Source organism: Apodemus sylvaticus, chromosome 3 (assembly GCF_947179515.1).
Source record: "Apodemus sylvaticus chromosome 3, mApoSyl1.1, whole genome shotgun sequence".
In the NCBI taxonomy this organism is placed as follows: Eukaryota; Metazoa; Chordata; class Mammalia; order Rodentia; family Muridae; genus Apodemus; species Apodemus sylvaticus.
The window spans coordinates 99,522,653-99,546,982 of NC_067474.1; the positions used below are offsets into that span (position 1 = coordinate 99,522,653).

Genomic DNA, 24,330 nt, shown 5'->3' on the forward strand with positions numbered 1-24,330 from the left:
ATGGGGGAAGCATGGCAGTACAAAGGCAGACATAAGTTCTACATCTTGATCTGCAGGCAGAAGAGGACAGTGTGTGTGGCACTGCCTATAGCTTGAGCATTTAACACCTCAAGCTCTGCTTCCACAGTGACACACTTCCTCTAACAATGCCACACCTCCTCCACTGAGGCCACACCTCCTCCACTAAGGCCATACCTACTATACTAGTGATACTGCTATGGCCAAGCATTGACACATGAATCCATGGGGGCCATTCTTATTCAAACCACACCTCCCAAATACCCCACAGTAGAAACATTAAAGCAGGGGACTGGAAAGAAGGCTCAGCGGTTAAGAGCACTGACTCTTCCAGAGGTCCTGAGTTCAAACCCAGCAACCACATGGTGACTCCCATTGAATAGGAATGGCCCCAATGGATTCATGTAATGAGATCTGATGCCCTCTTCTGGTGTGTCTGAAGACAGCTACAGTATACTTAAATATAATAAATCTTTAAAAAAAAAAAAAAAAGAAAGAAAGAAACATTAAAGCAAAACAAATTAAACTAGTATTCCTGGACTCAGCTAAGGACATCAACCCATGAGAAAACAGCATTTTTCTTAGTTCAGCATTTATAAGCAGTTCAGTTTCTTACAAATAATTATATATTATAAAGATTTGCCAAAAAATAAGGCAGTCTTGGGGCAAGCTTTTTTTTTCTTTTTTCTTTTCTTTTTTCTTTTCTTTTCTTTTTTTGGTTTTTATATTAGAAACAGGTTTTCTCTGTATAGCCCTGGCTATCCTGGAACTCACTCTGTAGACCACACTGGCCTCAAACTCAGAAATCTGGCTACCTCTGCCTTTCAAGTGCTAGGATTAAATAAAGGCTTAAGCCACCACTGCCCAGCAAAAGTATTTTTCCAATGGCCCGGGATTGAACGCATGACCTTTAGAAGGGTGGGCAGTGCTGCTCTCTGCTGAGCGATCTCCCCAGCCTTGGTGCAAGCTTTTAATACTAGCACTGGGGGGAGGCAGAGGCATGTGGAACTCTATGATTTCAAAATGTACATAGAGAACCAGGCCAGCAAGGGGTAATAGTGAGACCCTAGCTATGGAAAAAAAGGGGGAGGGGGACACTTTACAATTTACCTATTACTCCACTCAATAATTTTTGTACGTTTATTTACTGGGGTATATTTATTTAAAGAATCAAGCTTAGAGCCCAATATGATAGTACATGCCTTTAATCCCTGAAAAAAGGAGGAAGAGGCAGGAGGATCACTGATAGTGCTATGCCAACCAGGGCTACACAGAGAGAGACCCTATCCATCAAAAAAAGAATCACTTTGTACTTTAGAATAACCAGGGTAAATTCAATCCATGGTACACAAGGAAAAATAAAACCAAACGACACATTTGCAGATAATAGGTCTGAAGGCTAGAATGTAAACAGCTATCTCTGTTCTCAGCTTAGTGGGTTTAGGAATGATGCTTGCTTCTGTCTTCACATTATCTTAAGCACAGAATGAGCCATGATGATTTTCATCAGGAAAAAAATTTAGAAAAATCTGAAATCCCTTGTGGTGTTTTGAGTAACAATGCCCCCACAGGCCCATAATTGAATGCTTCATCACCAGAGAGTGGAACTCTTTTTGACAGGATTAGAGTTGTATACAGATGCTTGTAAACCAACATGTGGGTGTAGGAAATCAAACCCAGGTCCTCTGGAGGAACAGCCTGTGATCTAAATCATAGCCATCTATCTCTCTAGTGCTCCCAAAATAAAATCATTAAAGAGAAAAAATAAGAATATATCAATCCATTAATTTTTAGACCTCATTAAGACCAGGAAGCTGACGTGGTGGCACATGCCTTTAATCCCAGCACTACAGGCAGAGGCAGATGCTAGAGACCAGCCTGGTCTACCTATTATACATACTGAGCTCCACGCTAGCCAGACATAGGAAAAAACCCTGTCTCAATCCTCACATCAGAAGAAGACCATAAAGAATAGCAGGTCAAATTTTAAAGAACAAAATGTACAGTATTTAGGAAATGTACAATTTTGTAAATAAGCACACAAGCACTCACCCAAAGCCTGGCCCAGCTACATAAAGCTTAGGCACTCCGATTTCTAAGGGCACACCACTCTGAACTTTGATCCCAGCACTCAGAGGCAGGGGCATGTGGATCTCTGAGTTGAAAGCCAGCCTAGTCTACAGAGTGACTTCCAGGACAGTCAGAGACAGACAGCCAGTGCTACACAGAGAAACCCTGTCTTGAAAAACCAGAAAGAAAAAAAAAATAAAAAGACAATGAAAATAAATAAAGACAATGAAATAAATTTTTCTTACCTGAAAACTTCTTTGGCAAGAGACTCATCCAATGTTTTAAACAAAAAATAAGAAACTACATAAAAGGCATCACGGTTCAGTTTGTCAAACATGTTCCTAGTGGTTAATATGAAAAAGCAAAGTTAAATGATTAATAAAGCTGTTCAACATCAAAAACTGTCTAGATATTACACTAAAGCTCTATGGTATCATAACTACCTTCATGTTCACTCCTGTTGGTATTTTTCCTTCTCAAGAGGTCAAGACAAATTAATTTTTCTCATTCGGGCACATTTATACACAACTGAAAAGCATATTGGGGGGGGGGGGAACTTGTCACTCAGGGAGGGGACAGCAATAGAGATGTAAAATGAGTAAATAATGAAGAAAAAACAACCACACAAGGCTTTGTTTTGTGACTGTGAAAACAGAGATCCAAATAAAAAACTAGCCTCTGCTTTATTGCTATGAACATTAAACAGAAAGGGACAAAAACCTAATTAACTAGCAGAGAATACTCCCTATAATGGAATTTAATAAGTAGTTGTAGTAGTAGTAATAACAAAAGCTAACATTTTTTGAGAGCTTGATTATTTGTTGAGTAACTATTTTAGATCTTTTACAGATAGCAATTTATCCAAAATTCTTCTTTAAGTACTATACTATTTTTCTTAAGACATATATTAATGATTTGATTGTCCTCGCTACACATACAAAACTTCTATTTAGAAGATAGAAAAATTGCCTCCTCTCCAAAATATCCCAGGTCAGGTGTACATTCAACACCTGTTGAATGAGCACATATACCACCTCCAGCTCTCTTTTCCTTCCCACTGCTAGTTTACAGGTGTGGATAACTATGCAGGTCTCCTTTCCCTATAGTCCGCTCCCTAACAAAACTAATGAGACTTTCAAGATTCAGTCTTTGAGACAAATACCTTGGACTGAAACAATCTAAAGAACATAAATTGCCGGGCAGGTGTGGCACACGCCTTTAATTTAATCCCAGCACTTGGGAGGTGGAGGCAGATGGATTTCTGAGTTCAAGGCCAGATGGGTCTACAGAGTGAGTTCCAGGACAGCCAGGGCTATACAGAGAAATGCTGTCAAACCTTGCACCCCCCAAAAGAAGTTAACATATGCCCATATAAACTAAAAACACATAGAATTACAAAAAGTTTGCTACGGATGTGAACAGAATTTGTTGTTTTTAAGTAAACATATGATATCACCCTTAAACTTATAATTAGCATTGATTTGGTAACTGTTTAGTAGTTACTACTATACAGCATATATAGTGCATATATATTAGAGGTCCACTCTAGGTGGCTCAGCGGGTACAGGTGCGTGCACTAATCCTGACTACTTGAGTTCCATGTCTGAGACACACCCACATGGTGGCAGGAAAGAACTGACTCCACACAAATACACACACACACACACACACACACACACATATATAGAAAAATCAAGAACAGGTGAGACACCTAAGTTAAAAAACTTGCCTCCTGGGACTGCAAGCCTGGAGATCTGAGTTCTAGTCCCAAACTCAGGTAAACCATCTAACTAAACATTGTCCTTTGACATCCACATACTTGCTGTGGCCTACACTTGCACATGCACAGACAATAAATGAAACAAAAACTAAGAAACAGATGAATAACTGGGAGTGAGGGTACATATTTCAACCACACCTGACACTTGGAGGTGGAGGCAGGAGGATTAGAAGTTTAAATTAAGCCAGGCAATGGTGGCGCAGGCCTGTAATCCCAGCACTTGGGAGGCAGAGGCAGGCGGGATTTCTGAGTTCGAGGCCAGCCTGGTTCCAGGCGGATTTCTGAGTTCCAGGAAAGCCAGGGCTATACAGAGAAACCCTGTCTCGAGATCATCCATGACCAAAGAAAAAAATGAAAGGAAGGAGGGGAGAGAAAAATAGATGCCTATGTGCATCAACACAGTCACTAGAACACAGTGTGCCGACATAATGGCACACTCCAAGGCTCTGGAAGTCAAGGCAGGAGGATCATCACCAGCACAAGGCCAGCTGGGTGGAGGAAGACTATCTCAAGAAACAAAACACCTGAGCATATTCTCGTGCCTTTATTCCCAGTACCTAGGAAACAGAGGTAAATGGAGCTCTTGTGAGTCTGAGGCCAGCCCTGTCTACACGGTGTGTTCTGGGACCATTGACTATTTAGCCATGGAACAAAATAGTGAGACCCTATCTTGAAAAGAACAAACATGGAAGAAAAACAAAAAAGAAAACAATTAAATAGATGGGGGCAACAGAGGAGTTATGTGTCCTCAGATTATTCTTGTCCTTGGTGAGGAACATAACAGAAACTGTCTCCAGCCCTGTTTCTGGAAACTGCAACACCCTATTCTGGTGGCAAAGTTATGTGAAGATCTTGAAAGATGTAACAGCTGCAAAAGTTAACAGGAAATCAGCACTTAGGCAAGAGAGGCAAGCAGACCTGGAGGCCAGGCTATATGTTCATCCATTTCAAAGGAAATGGAAAGGGCATCCTTTAGTATGCAAAGTTACTTTCATTCTCAATAGTAAAAGTACATGTATGACATGGAATTACCCTAAAATAACATGTGTAACATACAAGCGAACAATTGCATACTATCATACACCAGTTTAACTGACATTGCATAAAAATGTCTGATGCATCAAAAAAAATTCATTTAACTAGGTATGGTTGGTGGGACATTTTAATCGCAGAACATAAGAGACAGGAGCAGGCTGATATCTGACTTCAAGGCTGGCCTGATCTACAAATAGAGCTCCAGGGCAGCCAGGGCTGTTACATAAATAAATCTTGCAGTTATAGTAGTAACTACTACTAAACAATTACCAAATCAATGTTAATAAGATTTTAAAAAATAAAAAAGAACAAAAAAAATCAAACAAAAGACAAAATTCATTCAGAGACTGGAGAGATGTCTCTGAGGTTAAGAGCAGTGGCTGCTTCAAAGGACACCGGTTCAATTCCCAGAATCCACAGGGCAGTTCTACAAAGTCCCAGGAAATCCGACAACCTCACACAGACATACAAGCAAGCAAAACACCAAGGCAGAGGAACCAGGCGGTAGTGGCACACGCCTTTAATGCCAGCACTCCTGGATGCAGGGACAAAGGAAGACCAGACTAGTCTACAGAGCAAATTCCAGAACACACAGGACTCCACACACAGAGGGGTTTTGTCTCAAAAAAAAAAAAAAAAGCCCAAAATAATAGTGATAATAGTGATATAATAATAACAGAATCATTCTTTTAAATTATAAGGAGGAAAGGGGCCTGAAACCGGAAGCTCCTGTCTAAAGTACACAAATATAAACAAAATATTTCATTTTGTGATCATAACCATAACTGTAGTGGCAAACTTTTGAAAAGGTATCGGCTTTTGATTTTCATTTTCATGCATCATTACGTTTTGGCTACCTGTAACATGTTTTAGTTCAGATTCAAAGTTTACACTCACAGTTAACTAGTTATTTGACGTTTGCATGTATAGTCCCCCGTCGCGCCTCCCACCAACTACAGACCACAAAGGCGGAGTTAAGCGGGCCCGCCCTGTTGCCTCAACTGCAAGAGACTCCGCTAAGTGTCCCGCGCCCGCATCCCGTACACTGGTGACCATCAGTCCCCCGCCTCAGGCTGGCAGCAGCTGGGCTTTGCCGCCAGTGACTGACCACCAGGGACCGCGCCACCGCCCGGGTCTCTCTTACACTCCGAGGTGCGCGTGCGGCACCGTCTTCCCGCCGAACGCGATGCTGGAGCTCGAATCTAAACCCAGCGCCTGCAGGTACATCCAGAGATGCTGCTTCTCGAAAGCGGAGTGCCCGGCCGAGCTCATGCTTTCCAAAGGCACCGCGACTGTGACGGAGGAAAACGAAGGCACCGAAACAGTGAGGACCCTTGGACCTCCCTCCTACAGGCATCCCGGGGTGACGGCAACCCCTCTGCAGCGGCCGCCCGCTGAATCCTCCTCGAGAGCCATTCCACCTCACAAGGCCGTACGCGACCTGAAAAACAATGCAATGACTGCGGCGCAACGCGAAAACCAAGACTCCCGCGCTTCCGGAAGAATACACTGCGCCTGCGCAGGTGCCGCCCGACTTCCGGAACTGGTCTTCCTAAGAGGACTCTATCTCCCACCATGCAATGCGCCGGTCTCCTTGCACCGGAAGTCCCTCAGAGAAACGAATGAGACCCACAAAGCATAGCGGGACCGGCAACTTGACACCAAGGTCCGGTAGCCGGGTGTGTTTTAGAGCCCTCTGCACCTAGTTCCGGAATCTTTTGTGTTTTAGGTTTCTGTTGCTCAGGATGTGATTGTTGTTCAGTAAAATCTACACTGTAGTCCCTTATAGTAAGTAATGCTCGTGTATGGCCCTGAACAAATCATCTTTTCCTTTGTTTTAAAGGTGTTGTCCAATGTAGGCGGCGGTGTACTTCTTTAATCCCAATACTCGAGAGGCAGAGAACTTAGTTCAAGAACACTACTGATGAGTTCCGGGACAGCCAGAGCTACACAAAGAAACTCTGTCTCGAAAAAACAAAACAAAACAAAAAACAAGGTCTTGCTGTGTACCTCTAATTGACCTGGGAGACTGTAGCCCAGGATGGCATGGAAGGCTGGAACTATCTTCCTACTATGGGAATTAATGGGCAAGAGCCACCGGATCCGATGGAGCCGTTCATTGATCACCTCATCTCCGGTGCTTGGAAAAAATTATATATCAAATGTTTCTTTGGTCGTGGAGGTTGAAGGTCGAGAAGATTTCTTTAGCTTCTCCTGGGTTTGAACTCCCTTTCCAAAGGAGGGTGACCCTGAATTCCTAATTCTGGACTGCTCTCCATCTTCCAGTTGCTCGGATTGGTGGGAGGCACCACCACACAGACTTCATCTTGCTGTACCAGAAATCTGCCCTTGTGCTAAGCATACACCTTCCCCTTTCAGCACCCTGAACTGATGGCTATTCTTTCTCCAACACCCCTTGTATAACAAGCCCTTCAAGGTGGGAATTATCATTTCACATTACCATAAACTGCCTCCTGACCTTCTAAAGCACCATCTTCTGTAAAATCAAGTTCCTGTAGATTACGAAGAGGGCATCTGAGATTTCCAGAGCACCAGAGTTCATTCTGAGATCTGACGTTGCTCACAAGAGGTTTTGGTGTTATCATTATCCACACAGGTGACTTTAAATATCTGGCTTCTAGTTAACTGGCCTTGTCTAAGTCCGTCTTCCATTCTGCTCATGGTATGTAACCTTTTATGTTGTCAATTTTGCTGTAACATTTGCATAATCTCAACCTCCTAACTTTGAAGCCCAATACCTCCACATCTTATATATTTATACGTGAATTCGTGGAATTACACAGATGTACAGGATTCATTTTGCTGGATTTGTTTCTGATATGGAAATTCAAGTTATCCTTTCTTTGGACAATGAGAACTTACTCAAATTTCCATGAAATGGAAGGCTCGTTTTGGGCAGTTCCTGCCTCAGACCTGGAATCTGCCATTTCTTCTAGAACCCCTGCTCTCTTTAAGTGGGAAATGGTACTTCATGACCACAACCTCAGCAAAAAGGACATTCATAGTTACTAAAATATATATCTAGATTTTCGTTTCTAGAATATGTTTAGCTAATTAATACTTGAGACTGTTATGTGGCCAGCAACATTTTGTGCCACTAGGCTTCTCACAAATTCAGTTATTGAGATAATCGTTTTGTGCACTGTGTCAAGGTTGTCTTTGTATATTCAAATAGTGAATGCTGTACCAGCAGATAGCTGACTACTGTCCACAATTTGGTCTTGTTATTCTTATGGATTCTTACCTGCCCCAGCATTTTGTAAACACATACTTTCCTCACTTACTGATTGGTTTAATAAGGATATGACGGCCATAGCTGTCAGGAGAGGAAAGGTGGGACTTCCTGGCAGACAGAGGGTTTCTGGGAGAAGAACCAGACATAAGGATTCACCAGCATGACATGGGAAGCCACAGATGCTGGGAATGGAAGAGAAAGACAGGCAGTGGGCCTTGTGGAGGGACAGAGGCCAGAATTGGCGGTTGAGAATAGCTGAGAATCTGCCCAGCTATCGTACCTAGGCTTTTATGGATGACAAGTCTCCCTGTCTGTGTTCCATCCACTGGCAGGCCAAAGAGAGCCCTGCTATAGTCAGTCAGTTTATTAATCTTTATAACAAATCCAGCACTGAGGCAAGAATAAGATTTTTAAAATTTGACAGGACTTGGGAAGGGGAAAGCCCATACACTTTAGGATCTAGTTTGTGTTTCCCGATGACTGAATCAAGTTTCACTGAGACGGATAGAACCAAATTGGCTGCACAGGTATTGCTTGTTTTCATGAAGACAACTGGAATGAGAGGTTTTGGGTTTGTTGAGATACGGTTTCATTATGTATCCCTGGCCTATGTAGAATCAGGCTGTTCTCAAACTCCCAAAGGTGTGCCTGCCTTTACCTCTGGAGTGTATGCCAGAATACTTGAGAATGTTTAAACCACAAAGTATAGTTACTTGAGACCAGCAAGACTGTGGCCTTAGGTGAACTACATTAGCATTCTTTTGCTTCCCTTAAACCTAAACAATGCATTTCAAAAAAACCACTTTACAATTTCATGTGCAAAAGAAATGTTGATGATGTTATCTTTCTTGAGACAGAGACTCCTCTAGCATAGAATGGTCTCAGATTCGCTGTATACCAGAAGATGGCTTTGGACTCTGATCCTCCTGCCTCCTAACTCCCAAAAACCTTCAGAGTTCTGGGATTAAAGACATTCAACACTGGGCCGTTCAACTGCTCAGCTGTTAAGAGGACCGACTGTACTTCTAGAGGTCATGAGTTCAAATCCCAACCACCACATGGTTTCTCACAACCATCTGTAATGAGTAATAAATGAAGAACTGGAGTGAGTGGGGCGGGAGCAAGAGGGAGAAAGGAAAGGGGGAAAATTAAAAAAAAAAAAAAGACATGCATCACCAGGTCCAACTAGAAAAATTACAAGATAAGAAAAATAAGTAAAGCAGCTCTAGTATTTTTTACTTAATTTTTAAACTTCTCTTGATCTTTAAACCTTTTTGTAAATTACATCCTCTGAGCAAGGTGACTTAGAAGGCCTTTGAGTCATACATTTGACCATTGCATGCTAGATGTGGTAGTGCATGACTTTAATCCCAGCATTCAGGGGGCAGAGACGGGAGAATCTCTGAGTTCCAGACCAGCCTGTTCTAAGCAGTGAGTTCCAGGACACCCAGGGCTACACAGGGAAACCCTGTTTCAAAAACAAAAAATCAAAACAAAAGAATTTCCTAAGAAACAGAAGATAGCAAATTAAAATGTTCAATTAAAAAAAGACTCTATGGTCCAATTTTATACTACCCAATTTTTATATTTTTTATTACAGATTGGTGTGTGTGTGTGTGTGTGTGTGTGTGTGTGTGTAGAACAGTTTGAGAAAGGCATTTCATCGTGTGGGTCCTAAAGAGTCAAACTCAGACCATCAGGCTTGTCAGCAGGCACGTTTACCCATTACGCCGTCTCACTAGCCGACAGCCCAATGTTATTATAGAGGCATTTCAGCAATTAAACCTTAAAGAATGGTACAGAAGTGACACAGGATGCAGAACAAGATCTCTTACAAAAGTTCGTGTCATTTACAACTAAGATCAAGCAGCCAAAAAGGAGTAATGTTCACCAAGCCACAGGACTAAAAGTGATACAAACATTAAAAAAGCTACATATTACATTTTTAATAAAATGGTCTCTCCTTGTGTTAGTTGGGTAGTCTTTTGCCTACGAGGACAAGGCTGTGAGTGTGTGATCATCGGGTTCATTTGTCTTCTTCCAAAGGAATAATATCAGGAACATCATCAGTCTCCAATGTCGAGTCAACAGCAGTGAAATCAAGCATCTGTGAAAGAAGAACCTCAAATGTTAAAAGAAGCACTCTCTCCTGGTGATAACTGAGGTAGAAAGAACAGGCAGTTAGCAAGTACACTTCAGACCCAAAGCCTCTCCTCATGCCTCCACCCTTGCAGTGCTGAGAATTTAGACAGGCGCCGCCATACCAGATTAAAACTTTCCTTTACTAGTTCACTGCTAGAGCAGACTTATAAAATATTTTCTTGTTGTCCCAGGTGCTCATCTTTCATCCCAGCACTCTGAATGCAGAAGCAGACAGATCTCTGTAAGTTCAGGCCGGCCAGGCTACATAGTGAGACACTCTCAATAAATAAATTAATTAATTAACATAAAGCACTTTGAGTAATTATCCTTCTTTTAAAAAAAAAATGATGTTTTGGTTAGAGGGAGCCCTGTGGTCCAAGGTTGCAACCATCTTTGCTCCTGAGACCAAGTAGCCAGCTCAGCCAGGTACACAGGGAACACCAGAGTGAAAGATTACTCGGGACACAGCCCGCCTGGGTTCCACCTGCACGTAGGAGCTGCGTAGCCCCACAGCTGTCTGGGCACATATCCTGAAAGGGAGCATCTGACCTGCAGGGAGTTCCACGGTTAGAGGGAGCCCTGTGGTCCGAGGTCACTACCATCTTTGCTCCTGAGACCAAGCAGTCAGCTTAGCCAGGTACGCAGGGAACAGCAGGGTGAAAGATTGCTCAGGACACAACCCAACTGGCTTCCTTCTACAGAAAGGAACTGGGCAGCCCCACAGCTATCTGGGCATATATCCTACCAGGGAGTATCTGACCTGAAGGGAGTCCCGCTTTCACAGGTAAGGCCGCCACCATCTTTGCTCCTGTGACAGTGGGGAGGGGCAGACAGGTAGGCAGGGATCACCAGAGTAAGAGGATCCCTTGGGACACACACACACACACCGCCAGGACTCCACCTGCATCCAGGAGCTCAGCAGCACCACAGCAATCTGTGCCAGGGGAAAGCAGGTCACCCATTGTTGCTGAGATAGGCTTGCTGGCAAACAGGAGAGGCAAACACCAGCCAATGAGAGCAGGACCAACTAACACCAGAGATAACCAGATGGCAAAAGGCAAACATTGCTAACAAAAATCAAACCGACATGGTACCACCTGAACCCAATTCACCCACAACAGCAAGTCCTGGATACCCCAACACACCAGGAAAGCAAGATTTGGATTTAAAATCACAAGTCATGATGCTGATGGAGGGCTTCATAGAGGGCTTCAAAAAGAACATAAGTAACTAACTTCCTTAAAGAAATTCAGGAGAACACAAGTAAACAGTGGGGAAGCCCTTGAAGAACTAAAGGAAATCACAACAAAACATCTGAAGGAATTGAACACAGTCACCCAGGATCTAAAGAAGGAGGTAGAAATAATAATGAAATCACAAATGGAGACAACTCGGGACATAGAAAACCTAGGAAAGAAGACAGGAATCATGGATTCAAGCATCAACAACAGAATACAAGAGAAGAGAGAATCTCAGATGCAGAAGATACCATAGAAAGCATTGATACAACAGTCAAAGAAAATGAAAAATGCAAAAAGCTCCTGACCCAAAACATCCAGGAAATCCAGGACAAAATGAGAAGACCAAACCTAAGGATTCCAGGTATAGAAGAGAGTGAAGATTTCCAGCTTAAAGGGCCAGTAAATGTCTTCAACAAAACTATAGAAGAAAACTTCCCTAACCTAAAGAAAGAGATGCCCATCACCACACAAGAAGCCAACAGAACTCCAAATAGTTTGACCAGAAAAGAAATTCCTCCTGTCACATAATAATTAAAACACCAAATATACTAAACAAAGAAAGAATATTAAAAGCAGTAAGGTAAAAAGGTCAAGTAACATATAAAGGTAGACATATCAGAATTACACCAGAATTCTCATCAAAGACTATGAAAGCCAGAAGAGCCTGGGCAGATGTCATACAGACCCTAAGGGAACACAAATGCCAACCCAGACTGCTACATCTAGCAAATCTCTCAATTACCATAGATAAAGAAACCAAGGTGTTTCATGACAAAAACAAATTTACACAATATCTTTCCACAAATCCAGTATTTCAAAGGATAATGAATGGAAAACAACAAAAGGAGGGAAACTACACACTAGATAAAAAAAAGAAATTAATATTTCAACAAACTCAAAAGAAGATAACCACACAAACATAAAAATTACATCAAAAATAGTAGGAAGCAATAATCACTATTACTTAATATCTCTTAACATCAATGGACTCAATTCCCCAATAAAAAGACATAGACTAACAGACTGGATACGTAAATAAGACCGAACATTTTGCTGCACACAGGAAATGCATCTCAGTGTCAACGACAAACACTACCTCAGAGTAAAAGGCTGGAAAACAGTTTTCCAAGCAAATGGTCCCAGGAAACAAGCTGGAGTAGCCATTCTAATATCCAATAAAATAGACTTTCAACCAAAAGTCATCAAAAAAAGACATAGAAGGACACTTTATAATCTACCAGGAAAGGAAATGAAAAATCTACCAGAAAGAACTCTCAATTTTGGTCAGCTATGCTCCAAATACAAGGGCACCCGCATTCGTAAAGGAAACTTTACTAAAGCTTAAAGCACACATTGTACCCCACACAGTAATTGTGGGCCACGTAAACACCCCACTCTCATCAATGGACAGATCAAGGAAACAAACTAAACAGAGACACAGTGAAACTAACAGAAGTTTTGGACCAAATGAATTTAATAGATATCTATAGAACATTTCATCCTAAATCAAAAGAATATACCTTCTTCTCAGCACCTCATGGTACCTTCTCCAAAATTGACCATATAATTGGTCACAAAACAGACCTCAACAAATATAAGAAGATCAAACTAATTCCATGCCTCCTATCAGATCACTATGGAATAAGGGTGGTCTTCAATAGCAACAAAAACAACAGAAAGCCCACATACACATGAAAGCTGAACAATTCTCTATCAATGATGCCTTAGTCAAGGAAGAAATAAGGAAAGAAATCAAAACCTTTTTAGAATTTAATGAAAATGAAGGAACAACATACCCAAATTTATGGGACACAATGAAAGCAGTGTCAAGAGGCCTGAGTGCCTCCAAAAAGAAACTGGAGAGAGCATACACTTGCAGCTTAATAGCACACCTGAGAGCTTTAGAACAGAGAGAAGCTAATACACCCAAGAAGAGTAGAAGGCAGGAAATCATCAAACTCAGGGCTGAAATCAACCAAGTAGAAACAGAACTATACAAAGAATTAACAAAACCAGGAGCTGGTTCTTTGAGAAAATCAACAGGATAAATAAACCTTTAGCCAGACTAACTAGAGGGCACAGAGACAGTATCCAAATTAACAAAATCGCAAATGAAAAGGGAGAAATAACAACAGAAACTGAGGAAATTAAAAAAATCATCAGATCCTACTACAAAAGCCTATACTCAACATAACTGGAAAACTGGAGGAAATGGGCAATTTCCTAGACAGATACCAATTACCAAAGTATAATCAGGATCGGATAGACCACCTAAACAGTCCCATAACCCCTAAAGAAATAGAAGTGGTCATTGTCTCCCAACCAAAAAAAGCATAGGACAAGATAGTTTTAGTGCAGGATTCTATCAGACCTTCAAAGAAGTCCTAACACCAATACTCTTCAAACTATTCCACAAAATAGAAACAGAAGGAACCCTACCCAATTAATTCTATGAAGCCACAATTTTGCTGATACCAAAACCACACAAAGATCCAACAACAACAACAAAAAAAAAAAACCAGAACCCTAGACCAATTTCCCTTATGAATATCGATGCAAAATTACTCAATAAAATTCTTGCCAATCAAATCCAAGAATACATCAAAACGATCATTCACCACGATCAAGTAGGCTTCATTCCAGGGATGCAGGGATGGTTCAATATACGGAACTCCATCAATGTAATCCATTACATAAACAAACTCAAAGAAAAAAAACCACATGGTCATTTCATTAGATGCTGAAAAAGCATTTAATAAAATTCAGCATCCTTTCATGTTAAAGGTCTTGGAAAGAACAGGAATGCAAGGCCTATACCTAAACATAATTAAAGCAATATACAGCAAACCAGTAGCCAACATCAAACTAAATGGAGAGAAACTTGAAGCAATCCCACTAAAATCAGGGACCAGACAAGGCTTCCCTCTCTCTCCATATTTATTTAATAGAGTACTTGAAGTTCTAGCTAGAGCAATTAGAAAACAAAAAGAGGTCAAAGGGATACAAATTGGAAAGGAAGAAGTCAAATTATCACTATTTGCAGATAATATGATAGTCTACTTAAGCGACCCAAAAAACTCCACCAGAGAACTCCTACAGCTGATAAACAACTTCAGCAAAATGGCTGGATATAAAATCAACTCAAGCAAATCAGCAGCCTTCCAATACTCAAAGGATAAACAGGCTGAAATTAGGGAAATTAAAGAAATGAAATTAGGTAAATTAGGGAAATGACACCCTTCTCAATAGCCACAAACAATATAAAGAATCTTGGTGTGACTCTAACCAAACAAGTGAAAGATCTGTATGACATGAACTTCATGTCTTTGAAGAAAGAAATCCAAGAATTCCTCAGAAGATAGAAAAATATTCCATGCTTTTGGGTTGGCAGGATTAATATAGTAAAAATGGTCATCTTGCCAAAAGCAATATACAGATTCAATGCAATCCCCATCAAAATCCCAACTCAATTCTTCAAAGAGTTAGAAAGAGCAATTCTCAAATTCATCTGGAATAACAAAAAACCCAGGCTAGCTAAAACTATTCTTAACAGTAAAAGAACTTCTGGGGAAATCAGTATCCCCAACTGTAGATCGAGGCCAGCACGGTCTACAGAGTGAGTTTCAGGACAACCAGGGATACACAGAAAAACCCTGTCTCGGGGGGAAAAAAAAAACCTGCATGGTATTGGTACAGTGACAGGCAGGTAGATCAATGGAATAGAATTGAAGACCCAGAAATGAACCCACACACCTATGGTCACTTGATTTTTGACAAAGGACCTACAATCACCCAGTGGGAAAAGATAGCCTTTTCAACAAATGGTGCTGGTTTAACTGGAGTTCAGCATGCAGAAAAATGCAAATCAATCCATTCTTATCTCCTTGTACTAAGCTCAACTCCAAGAGGATCAAGGACCTCCATATAAAACCAGACACACTGAAACTAATAAAAAAGAAACTATGGAAGACCCTTGAGGACATGGGCATAGGGGAAAATTTCCTAAACATAACACCAATAGCTTATGCTCTAAGATCAAGAATTGACAAATGGGACCTCATAAAATTACAAAGTTTCTGTAAGGCAAAGGACACTGTCGAAAGGACAAAATGGCAACCAACAAATTGGGAAAAGATCTTCACCAACCCTACATCAGACACAGGGCTAATATCTAATATATACATAAAACTCAAGAAGTTTGACTCCATCCCTGGTTCTGGAAAGACTCAGTGAAACAGTATTTGGCAAAACCAGAACGGGGAACTGGGAAGGGGTGGGAGGGAGGACAGGGGAAGAGAAGGGGGCTTACGGGACTTTCGGGGAGTGGGGGGGGCTAGAAAAGGGGAAATCATTTGAAATGTAAATAAATTATATCGAATAAAAAAAATAACAATAAAAAAAAAAGAAGTTTGACTCCAGAGAACCAAATAACCCTATTAAAAAAATGGGGTACAGAGCTAAACAAAGAATTTTCACTGAAGGAATATCGAATGGCTGAGAAACACCTAAACAAATGTTCAACATCCTTAGTCATCAGGGAAATGCAAATTAAAACAACCCTGAGATTTCACCTCACACCAGTCAGAATGGCTAAGATCAAAAACTCAGGAGAAAGCAGGTGCTGGTGAGGATGTGGAGAAAGAGGAACACTCCTCTGCTGCTGGTGGGATTGCAAGCTGGTACAACCACTCTGGAATTCAGTCTGACAGTTCCTCAGAAAACTAGGTATAATACTACTGGTGGACCCCAGGGCCTTTGAGCTTGCTAAGTACAAGCCTTACCAATGAGCTGCACTCCTGACCCCTTGCGATGACTATTTCACAGTTTCATTTGAGGCAAGTTCTCTCTATGTAGCCCAGTCTGGCTTTAAGTTTACCATTGTCTTGGCCTCTGCCTCCTGAGTGTTGTATATCAAAATTAGAAAACAAATTGCTATTTCAGTTCCTAGACAAGTCATACAAAAGTAAAACACCATTTTTTATCATTTTTATTTAATTTTTTATTCGATATATTCTTTATTTACATTTCAATGATTTCCTCGCTCCAGGATCCCCCCTCCCCAAAAGTTCCATAAGCCCTCTTCCCTCCCCCTGTTCCTCAATCAACCCCTTCCCGCTTCCCTATCCTGGTATTCCCCTGGTATTCCTCTGTTGCACTGAGCCTTTCTAGGACCAGGGGCCTCTCCTTCTTTCTTCTTGGGCATCATTTGATATATGAATTGTTTCCTGGGTATTCCAAGCTTCTGGGCTAATATCCACTTATCACTGAGTGCATATCATGTGTGTTCTTTTGTGATTGAGTCACCTCACTCAGGATGACATTCTCCAATTCCACCCATTTGCCTAAGAATTTCACTAATTCATTGTTTTTAATAGCTAAGTGGTATTCTATAATGTAAATATACCACATTTTCTGTATCCATTCCTCTGTTGAGGGGTATCTGGGTTCTTTCCAGCTTCTGACTACTATGACTTCATAGTTGGACTACATTATGAACATATTTAATGTTGCTGAGTAACATATCAAAATCATGGCTTAAATGAGCCAGGTATGTGGCTCACACCTGTAATCTCAGCATGTAGGAAGTGGGGCTAGAAGATTAGGAGTTCAAGATCAGCCTCAGTTACATAGCAAGTTCAAAGCCAGACAAGACCTGAAAAACTAAAAAGCAAGCCAGCTTGAGTTACACTGAATCCTGACAGAGATACTTAGCAAAATCCTGTCTCAGAATGATCAAATAAAAATGTCTGTGTGGTATGTGGGTGTGGGTATACATGTGCCCACGCTTGAGCCCAAGGTTGATTTAATATGTCTTCCTCAAACACTCCTCACCTTACTTTTTGAGGCAGAGTCTTCCACTGAGCTCAGATGTCCTTGACTCCACTAGGCTGGCTGGCCCTGAGCCCTGGGTTCTGCCTATTCCATAGTTCTATCCACCCCCACCAACACTGGGGCTTCAGACCATACCCCAGCTCCAGGATTAAACATGGGTTCAGTGGTCCAAATTCAGCAGGCACTTTACCAACTCAACCATCTCCTCATCTATGTGTCCTTCACTGGACTTTTCCCTAAGAACACAAGAGCTGAGAGATCTGTGCATCTGAGGTACAGCTCTCACTAATGGATCCCTTAAGTTTTTCCTTGATACAGTAACTTGCATTCTAGCTCCTCAGCAGGGTTCACTTTGCAAAGGTTTTATCAACCTGAGATCCACAGAGCTCAGCAGTGTTACAGACATTGATCAGCCAGAAAAGCCAGCTACCAGGTAAGCCTTTTTTAGGCTAAAAGATGTACTTGCTTAGCTTCTTCCCTGAGCTATTGTTAATGAATGCATATTTTAACATCTACCAAACCATTTGCCTTTAATACCCACTCATTTATATTTTTTTCTTTTACTAAATCTATATCATAACATAGTATTTGTGCACATGCGTTTTACTCCATAACTCAGAATAGTGTCGAACTTGTGGCAGGTCCTCCTATCTCAGCCTTATAAGTCTTTGGATTCCAGGCATGAGTTACCTTGCCTGGTGTACTATATTTATTTTTACTAGATATAAAATAGAACATGAAGCTGTAACACAAAAGATATAAACAGGAATTCTCTAGTTGCCAAGAAAGAAAGCCAGCTGTGGTTTTGTCCTGCCAGAGATTTAGTGCTAGATGAGATCTGTATATGTATATGTATATGTATGTGTATGTCTATATCTATCTATATCTGCATTTTGACATCAGTAAGACTTTGGACCAAGTTCCCACTATGCTCCTTAGCTCTTTTCAACCTCTTTCTTCAGCTGAAGAACCCAACTTACCAGGTGCAGAATAAAGATGGTGTGCTCTCACTTGTGAAAGGGGATCAATAAGTACCAGTGACCTACTTACCAACTCACTGCAGATCCTTTGGAGAATGTTAGAAGTTCCACTTGCAGAGTTCTAGTCCCTAAAGTCAATAACACATTCACCTCCCCTAATACCACCCCCACCACCACCCCACGTGTGTATGCACACACACATACACACTTACTTAAAACCCTGGGTTGGTTTAGGAGTGCCATTTGAACAATACACCTTCTATATAATAACTACATCAATTCAGTGTTCAAGTTCCTTTACACTATTAGGTTGTCTCTAATTCAACTGTCAACCTGTGTGCTATGAAGGAAATGGGAGAGGGAAGGGGCAGCTAAAAGTAGCTATAGTCTATCATGTGTGGTGAATTTAAGCTTGGTGATCTTGCCTACCACCCTTTCAGGGCTTTGGGCAATGCTTCACAAATCATTTCCAAGAATTAGAAAATAAATACTTGTTTTGTTAACAATAACAAGCAGTTATGTACTGCTAAAGCAGGGCTGTAAGAAGTGTTTTGCTGAAAAGATGCCTATCAGGCAAGGATGGAGGGTGGACTCAGTATGGCATGCACAGTGAGACACCAATGAGGCAGCCACAGACCCTCCCCAAGGACAGAAGGCCAGCTATTCATTCTTTCCAGAAAACCAGAGTATCCTGAGCCAGAGATGCAGCTTTTTTCCCCAGGATGTTCATGTTCAACCCCTAGGGGGCACCATTCACACAATACAGGTCATGAATTCACATATTATGGCAAATTTCCACAAGATGGCACTAGACATTTTGAGGATATGGAGTCTTTTTTCCCTCCTTTTTAAAAAGGAAAGGCGGTGACTGTCCCTCGGTCCTGGATAATATAAGAGGCAACTACAGGAATAGAAATGCAATGTGTAGGGATTTAAACTGCTGGTAAACGTGTGTTCCCAGTGCCGACTGTGAGCCTGAGGGTGTGCTTGCATCCCAGAGGGCCTGGAACATCCAGCTTAGCTTCTTGTGCTTTACCTATACCGAACAATTAGGAAATACCACCTAAGTCAGTATTTTCTTTCACTTTGATCAGTTTGTTCTCTGGAATTCCTATACCTTCCTAGGCTAAAGTGTCACATTTAGCAAGTTAATTTTGTAATAAAGACAGTTTAAGAATTAGTAGCTTTGATAGGCAGTGGTAGCACACGCCTTTAATCCCAGCATTTAGGAGGCAATCAGATCTCTGAGTTAAAAGACTAGTCTGATCTATAAAGTGAGTTCCAGGATAGAAAGGACTACACTGAGCAGGAGGAGGAGGAGGAGGAGGAGGAGGAGGAGGAGGAGGAGCGAAATAATTAGTGGTTCCAACCACTAAGGGTAAGGAATAGATAGCATTCTATTCTACACTGGAACATTATCAAATATTCACTGTCAATCTTCTTCTAAGGGCATAAAAGTTTCTGTTCTTTATTTTGGCACAATGGTATAATTACACTGTCTTATCAAGAACTCAAACGTGTGTGTGTGTGTGTGTGTGTGTGTGTGTGTGTTAGCTCTTTTCATATTCACATTGTTTGTACCCAGTAAGTGTACAAAGCAGATTTTTTCCAGTATTAGTCCTGGATACAGGTATTTATGATATGAGCTCAGTATCTAGTATCTAGCTCACTCCAATAGAACTTTCATGAAATGAGAAACAAACTAAAAGTATCAAAGGTCCATTCTCTATGAAGACTAGGTTCTTGTGTGAGATTCAAAGCTTTTCATCTTACCATGTCCTGCCTCTTTCTAGTCTGAGCGTCTAGTTGAAGCCAGTCTGAGAGAGGAATCTCAGCTGGGCATGACTGCACTTCTCTCAGTCCCAACACTTAAAAGAATGAGGAAACTGGAGAGTGACTTTGGTAATACTGAGTTCAAAACCAGACTAGGGGGTTGGAGAGATGGCTCAACAGTTAAGAACACTGACTGCTCTTCGAAAGGTTCAGAATTCAGATCCCTGCAACCACAAGGTGGCTCAAAAACATCCGTAACAAGATCTGACACCCTCTTCTGGTGTGTCTGAAGATAGCTGCAATGTACTTACATATAACAATAAATAAATCTTAAAAAAAAAACATACTGGGCTACTTAGCAAAACTTTGTCAAGAATAAAGGAAAGAGGGGCGGGAGAGATGGCTCAGCAGTTAAGAACAATAACTGTTCTTCTGAAGGTACTGAGTTCAAATCCCAGCAACCACATGGTGGCTCACAACTATCTGTAAAGAGATCTGCCCTCTTGTGGGGTGTCTGAAGATAGCTACAGTGTATTTACATATAATAAATAAATAAATCTTTAAAAAAATTAATGGAAAGAAAAAAGGAGAAAAAAGAGACTTCACTTAACTGTCTATCCCACTCTGAAACATTAACCTTTCTTCTCTGTGACTTCCTGTCACTGCAAGTTGTCACCTAGCTGATACCTTTCTGAATAAATATTGTGTCAAGCATCATTCATACCTGTTAAATCCAGCAATGAACAGTTGGCCTGACTCTCACCACTTCACCACTAACTGAGGGTATGACTTCAATTTGGCCTTTTCCTCTTGAACCCTACCCCTGCTTATAGCACAGCGGCAAGTGGATAGTACATTTAAGCTAAAAGTCCTCCTCAACTTGCCAAGGTGGTTGCAAAGGTCTGTATAATCCTAGCACTAAGTAGACTAGGGCAGGAGGATTGCCATGAATTTGAGGCTAGCCTACACCAAAACCCCAGAAAGAGTTGAATTCATAACTTCTACTACAACACAGTGAGAGGCTGGTATCAGAATCTCAGAAGAAGCAGAGAAAGAAAGATCCTCATTGTATGGATGATTTAAACTGTTACAGAATATCCCGTAGCACATAAAGCTTCTTTGGAAAGTGTATACCTATAGCCTGAAGGTTTCCTTGAGACACAGCAATAAATCCTTAAGCTTCCTGGATCTCAGACACCTCACAGACCATCACAGACAAAGAGCTCAGTATCAAGTTACTCCTGGAACTCCATCAGATCTGAGATCTAACTGACCCCATCCCACAGGAGCCAAGAAAGGGCCAGCTGGCGACAGGCTCTCTCTCCTCCCACACCTGCTCCTTTCCCAGGTTCCAATGCGACTCTGCTTCTTAAAAATCTGTACCCCTCCTCCCTACTCTGTAAGTAATACTCTAAAGAGGGTGTTGAGAATAACACCAAGTTTAGTTTCTTTTTGTACTTCACCAGGTTCTTGGCGCCTTAAATATCTTACCAAAGGACTTGCGTTTTCCCTTATCTTGTCCAGGAATTATGTACTAACCTGCTGGCCAGTTAGAGATGATACAGTCATTGTCCCACAGATGGTGTTCTCATACCTCTGGTGCTTAGAGTGGTTAACCTCAGGCCATAGAAAAGGATGTGGTGGTTGGTGTCTACTACAGTCTGAGTATTTGGAGAGGCTGAGGCAAAGAGACCTCTTGAACCCAAGAGTTTGAGTCTAGCCTGGCAACATGAAGAGACTCTGTCTTTTGAAATTAAACTTTTTGGGGAACTGGGGGTGGGAGACAGGGTTTCTCTGTGTAGCCCTGGCTGTCCTGGAACTCACTATGCAGACCAACCAGGCTGGCCTCTAATTCAGAGATCAACCTACCTCTGCCTCTCAGTGCTGGGATCAAAGACATACGCCCCACGCCAGCCAGAATAATTTTTTTAAAGACACCCTTATCCTTAATCCATCAATGGAGGCATCATTGATCTGTAAAAAATGAGAAAACTAAGAAGACTAATGGACGGCACTCCATAATCTCTGGAGTTAGTTACTTTGTTTGTTGGCTGGCTGACTGACTGGCTGACTGACTGACTGACTGACTGACTGACTTGCTTCCGGGGTCACCACACCAGAGCTCACACAGTTATTATTTACTAATCTATCATGGTAAATTAGATACCATATTAGTAAATCTGTTAAAACTAATTTTCTGTCAGTTTATGCCACAATGAAGCTGCAAGATTTGAAGACATCAAACATTGAAAAGACAATGAGAAGCATGCTTGCAAAAGTTCACAAACAAGACATGGTCAGACAACACCACAACCAGTGTTCACAGGTCATGACAGGCAACAGGGGCTTCTTCTAAAACTGACCTGCATTGTTGCCTGGTTTTGTTGTTTTGTATAGCCTTGGCTGGGTAGACCAGACTGACCTCAAACTCACAGAGACCTGCCAGCCTCTGCCTCCCAAGTGCAGGAACTAAAGGCAGAAGAAGAAGCCACCACACCTACCTCTAGTCTGTATTCTGTTGCTCAAAAATAAATTTCAAACCGGTCTCCACTTCATAATCAATTTATTTAGCACTGAAACTCTTGTAGTGGAGAAACACAAGAGTAGACTTTCAGAGTTAAGTAGCCAGCATTGTGACACATGCCTGTAATCTCAGTCCTCAGGAGACTGAGGCATCCAGAGCGGTGTAGCAAGGTCAGTCTCGACAATAAAGAGCATGAATGTACTTATTGCACATGAATGCTCCAAGCCAGGTGCAGTCCCAAGAGCCCTGTACTCTGAAGGCTAGTCAGGACGACTGCTTGAGAACAGGAGTTAGGCCAGCCTGGGTGACACACTAAGTCCCCATCTCAAAAACAAAAAACTGGGAGCCAGTGAGATGACTCAGAGAGGAGAGGCACTTGCTGCCAAGCCTGATGAACTGGGTTTGTGGGGAGAAAGCACATGTTTAGGAGAAAATGGATTCTCACAAATTATCCTTTGCTCTGCACCCACCATGGGTACCCTTATGCCCACTGTAAACATTCGTATACCCTCAAATACAAATATCACATCAATCACAATAAACCACCCACATACTTTCGAGAGTGGAAATATTATGACTGAATTGAACTAAATAAAACAATTAAAAAGCAAGAATAAACTACCTTTCCTGAAACCAGAGGATCTGTAACTGTCCCAGCCTCCACAAGGACACAGGTAAACTTACAAGTTCTCCCTTGTTTTGGGTGTGTCTATGTGTGTTTGGTTTTGATGGTTTGGGGTTTTTGTTTGTTTGTGATTTTGTTTAAGTTTTTTGTATTTGTATGTTTGTTTCAAGACCCGGGTTTCTCTGTATAGCTCTGGTTGTCCTGGAACTCACTCTGTAGACCAGGCTGGCCTCGAACTCAGAGATCTGCCTGCCTCTGCCTCCCAAGTGCTGGGAATAAAGAAGTGTCCTACCACCATCTGGCTACTCTTCTTGTTTCCATGCAAAGGCATGAGCTAGGGCTGAGATAATCTTCTAGTTTAGTGAAGAGCAGTCCTGCTCACTTAGCATAGTAGGCAGAGAGTGCGGTTCTAGAATTTGCTTTCTTTTTTAAAGTATTCTTTTTTGTTTTGTTTTGTATTTGTTTTTGTTTTTCAAGATAGGGTTTCTCTGTATATCCCTGGCTGTCCTGGAACTCACTCTATAGACCAGGCTGGCCTCGAACTCAGAAATCTGCCTGCCTCTGCCTCCCAAGGTGCTGGGATTACAGGAGTGCAGCACCAAGCCCAGCTAAACATTCTATTTTTAAAATATCTTTTTTGCTTTATGCATAGGATTATTTTGCTGGATTGTACATGTCTATCATGTGCATGCAATGACAGTTGCTAGAAGAGGACATCGGGTTCCCTGGGACTGGGCTACAAGCGCCTGTGAGCCTTCATGTAGATGCTAGGAGTGGAACCCAGAAGGTCCTGTTCAAGGACAGCCAGTGTTCTACACCAGCGAGACCTCCGCAGCATCTAAAATTAGCTGTCTTAAAAATGCCTTTTTTTTTTTTTTTTTTTTTTTTTTTTTTAGCTAGAGCTCCATGTTGTCCAGGCTGCCTCTGGACTCAATATATAGCCACAGATAATCCTGGACTTCTGATCTTCCTGCCGGTACCTCCAAAGTGCTAGGATCCCAGGAGGGTTCACACCTAGCTTGTGAGGTGTTAGGGACTGAACCCAGGGTTTAAT

The 24,330-nt window shown here is 41.6% G+C and overlaps 2 protein-coding genes across 4 annotated transcripts in view; both read right to left on the minus strand.

Moving 5' to 3' along the window:
• Haus6 (HAUS augmin like complex subunit 6) overlaps positions 1–6,391 on the minus strand; it is a 37,068-nt gene extending 30,677 nt beyond the window's left edge. Inside the window, exons 1-2 of the mRNA XM_052176715.1 lie at positions 6,048–6,391; positions 2,334–2,429 (exon numbers count right to left, since the gene is read on the minus strand). Of these exons, the coding sequence (XP_052032675.1) occupies positions 2,334–2,429; positions 6,048–6,175 (224 nt within the window). The 5' untranslated portion in view covers positions 6,176–6,391. The remainder of the gene's footprint in view (positions 1–2,333; positions 2,430–6,047) is intronic.
• Positions 6,392–10,085: 3,694 nt separating this feature from the next.
• The window catches only part of Plin2 (perilipin 2), a 28,160-nt gene continuing 13,915 nt past the window's right edge, over positions 10,086–24,330 (minus strand). For all 3 annotated transcript variants that reach the window (XM_052176718.1, XM_052176719.1, XM_052176717.1), the window contains one exon: positions 10,086–10,266. In XM_052176718.1, coding sequence (XP_052032678.1) covers positions 10,186–10,266 — 81 coding nt within the window. In that variant the 3' untranslated portion in view covers positions 10,086–10,185. The remainder of the gene's footprint in view (positions 10,267–24,330) is intronic.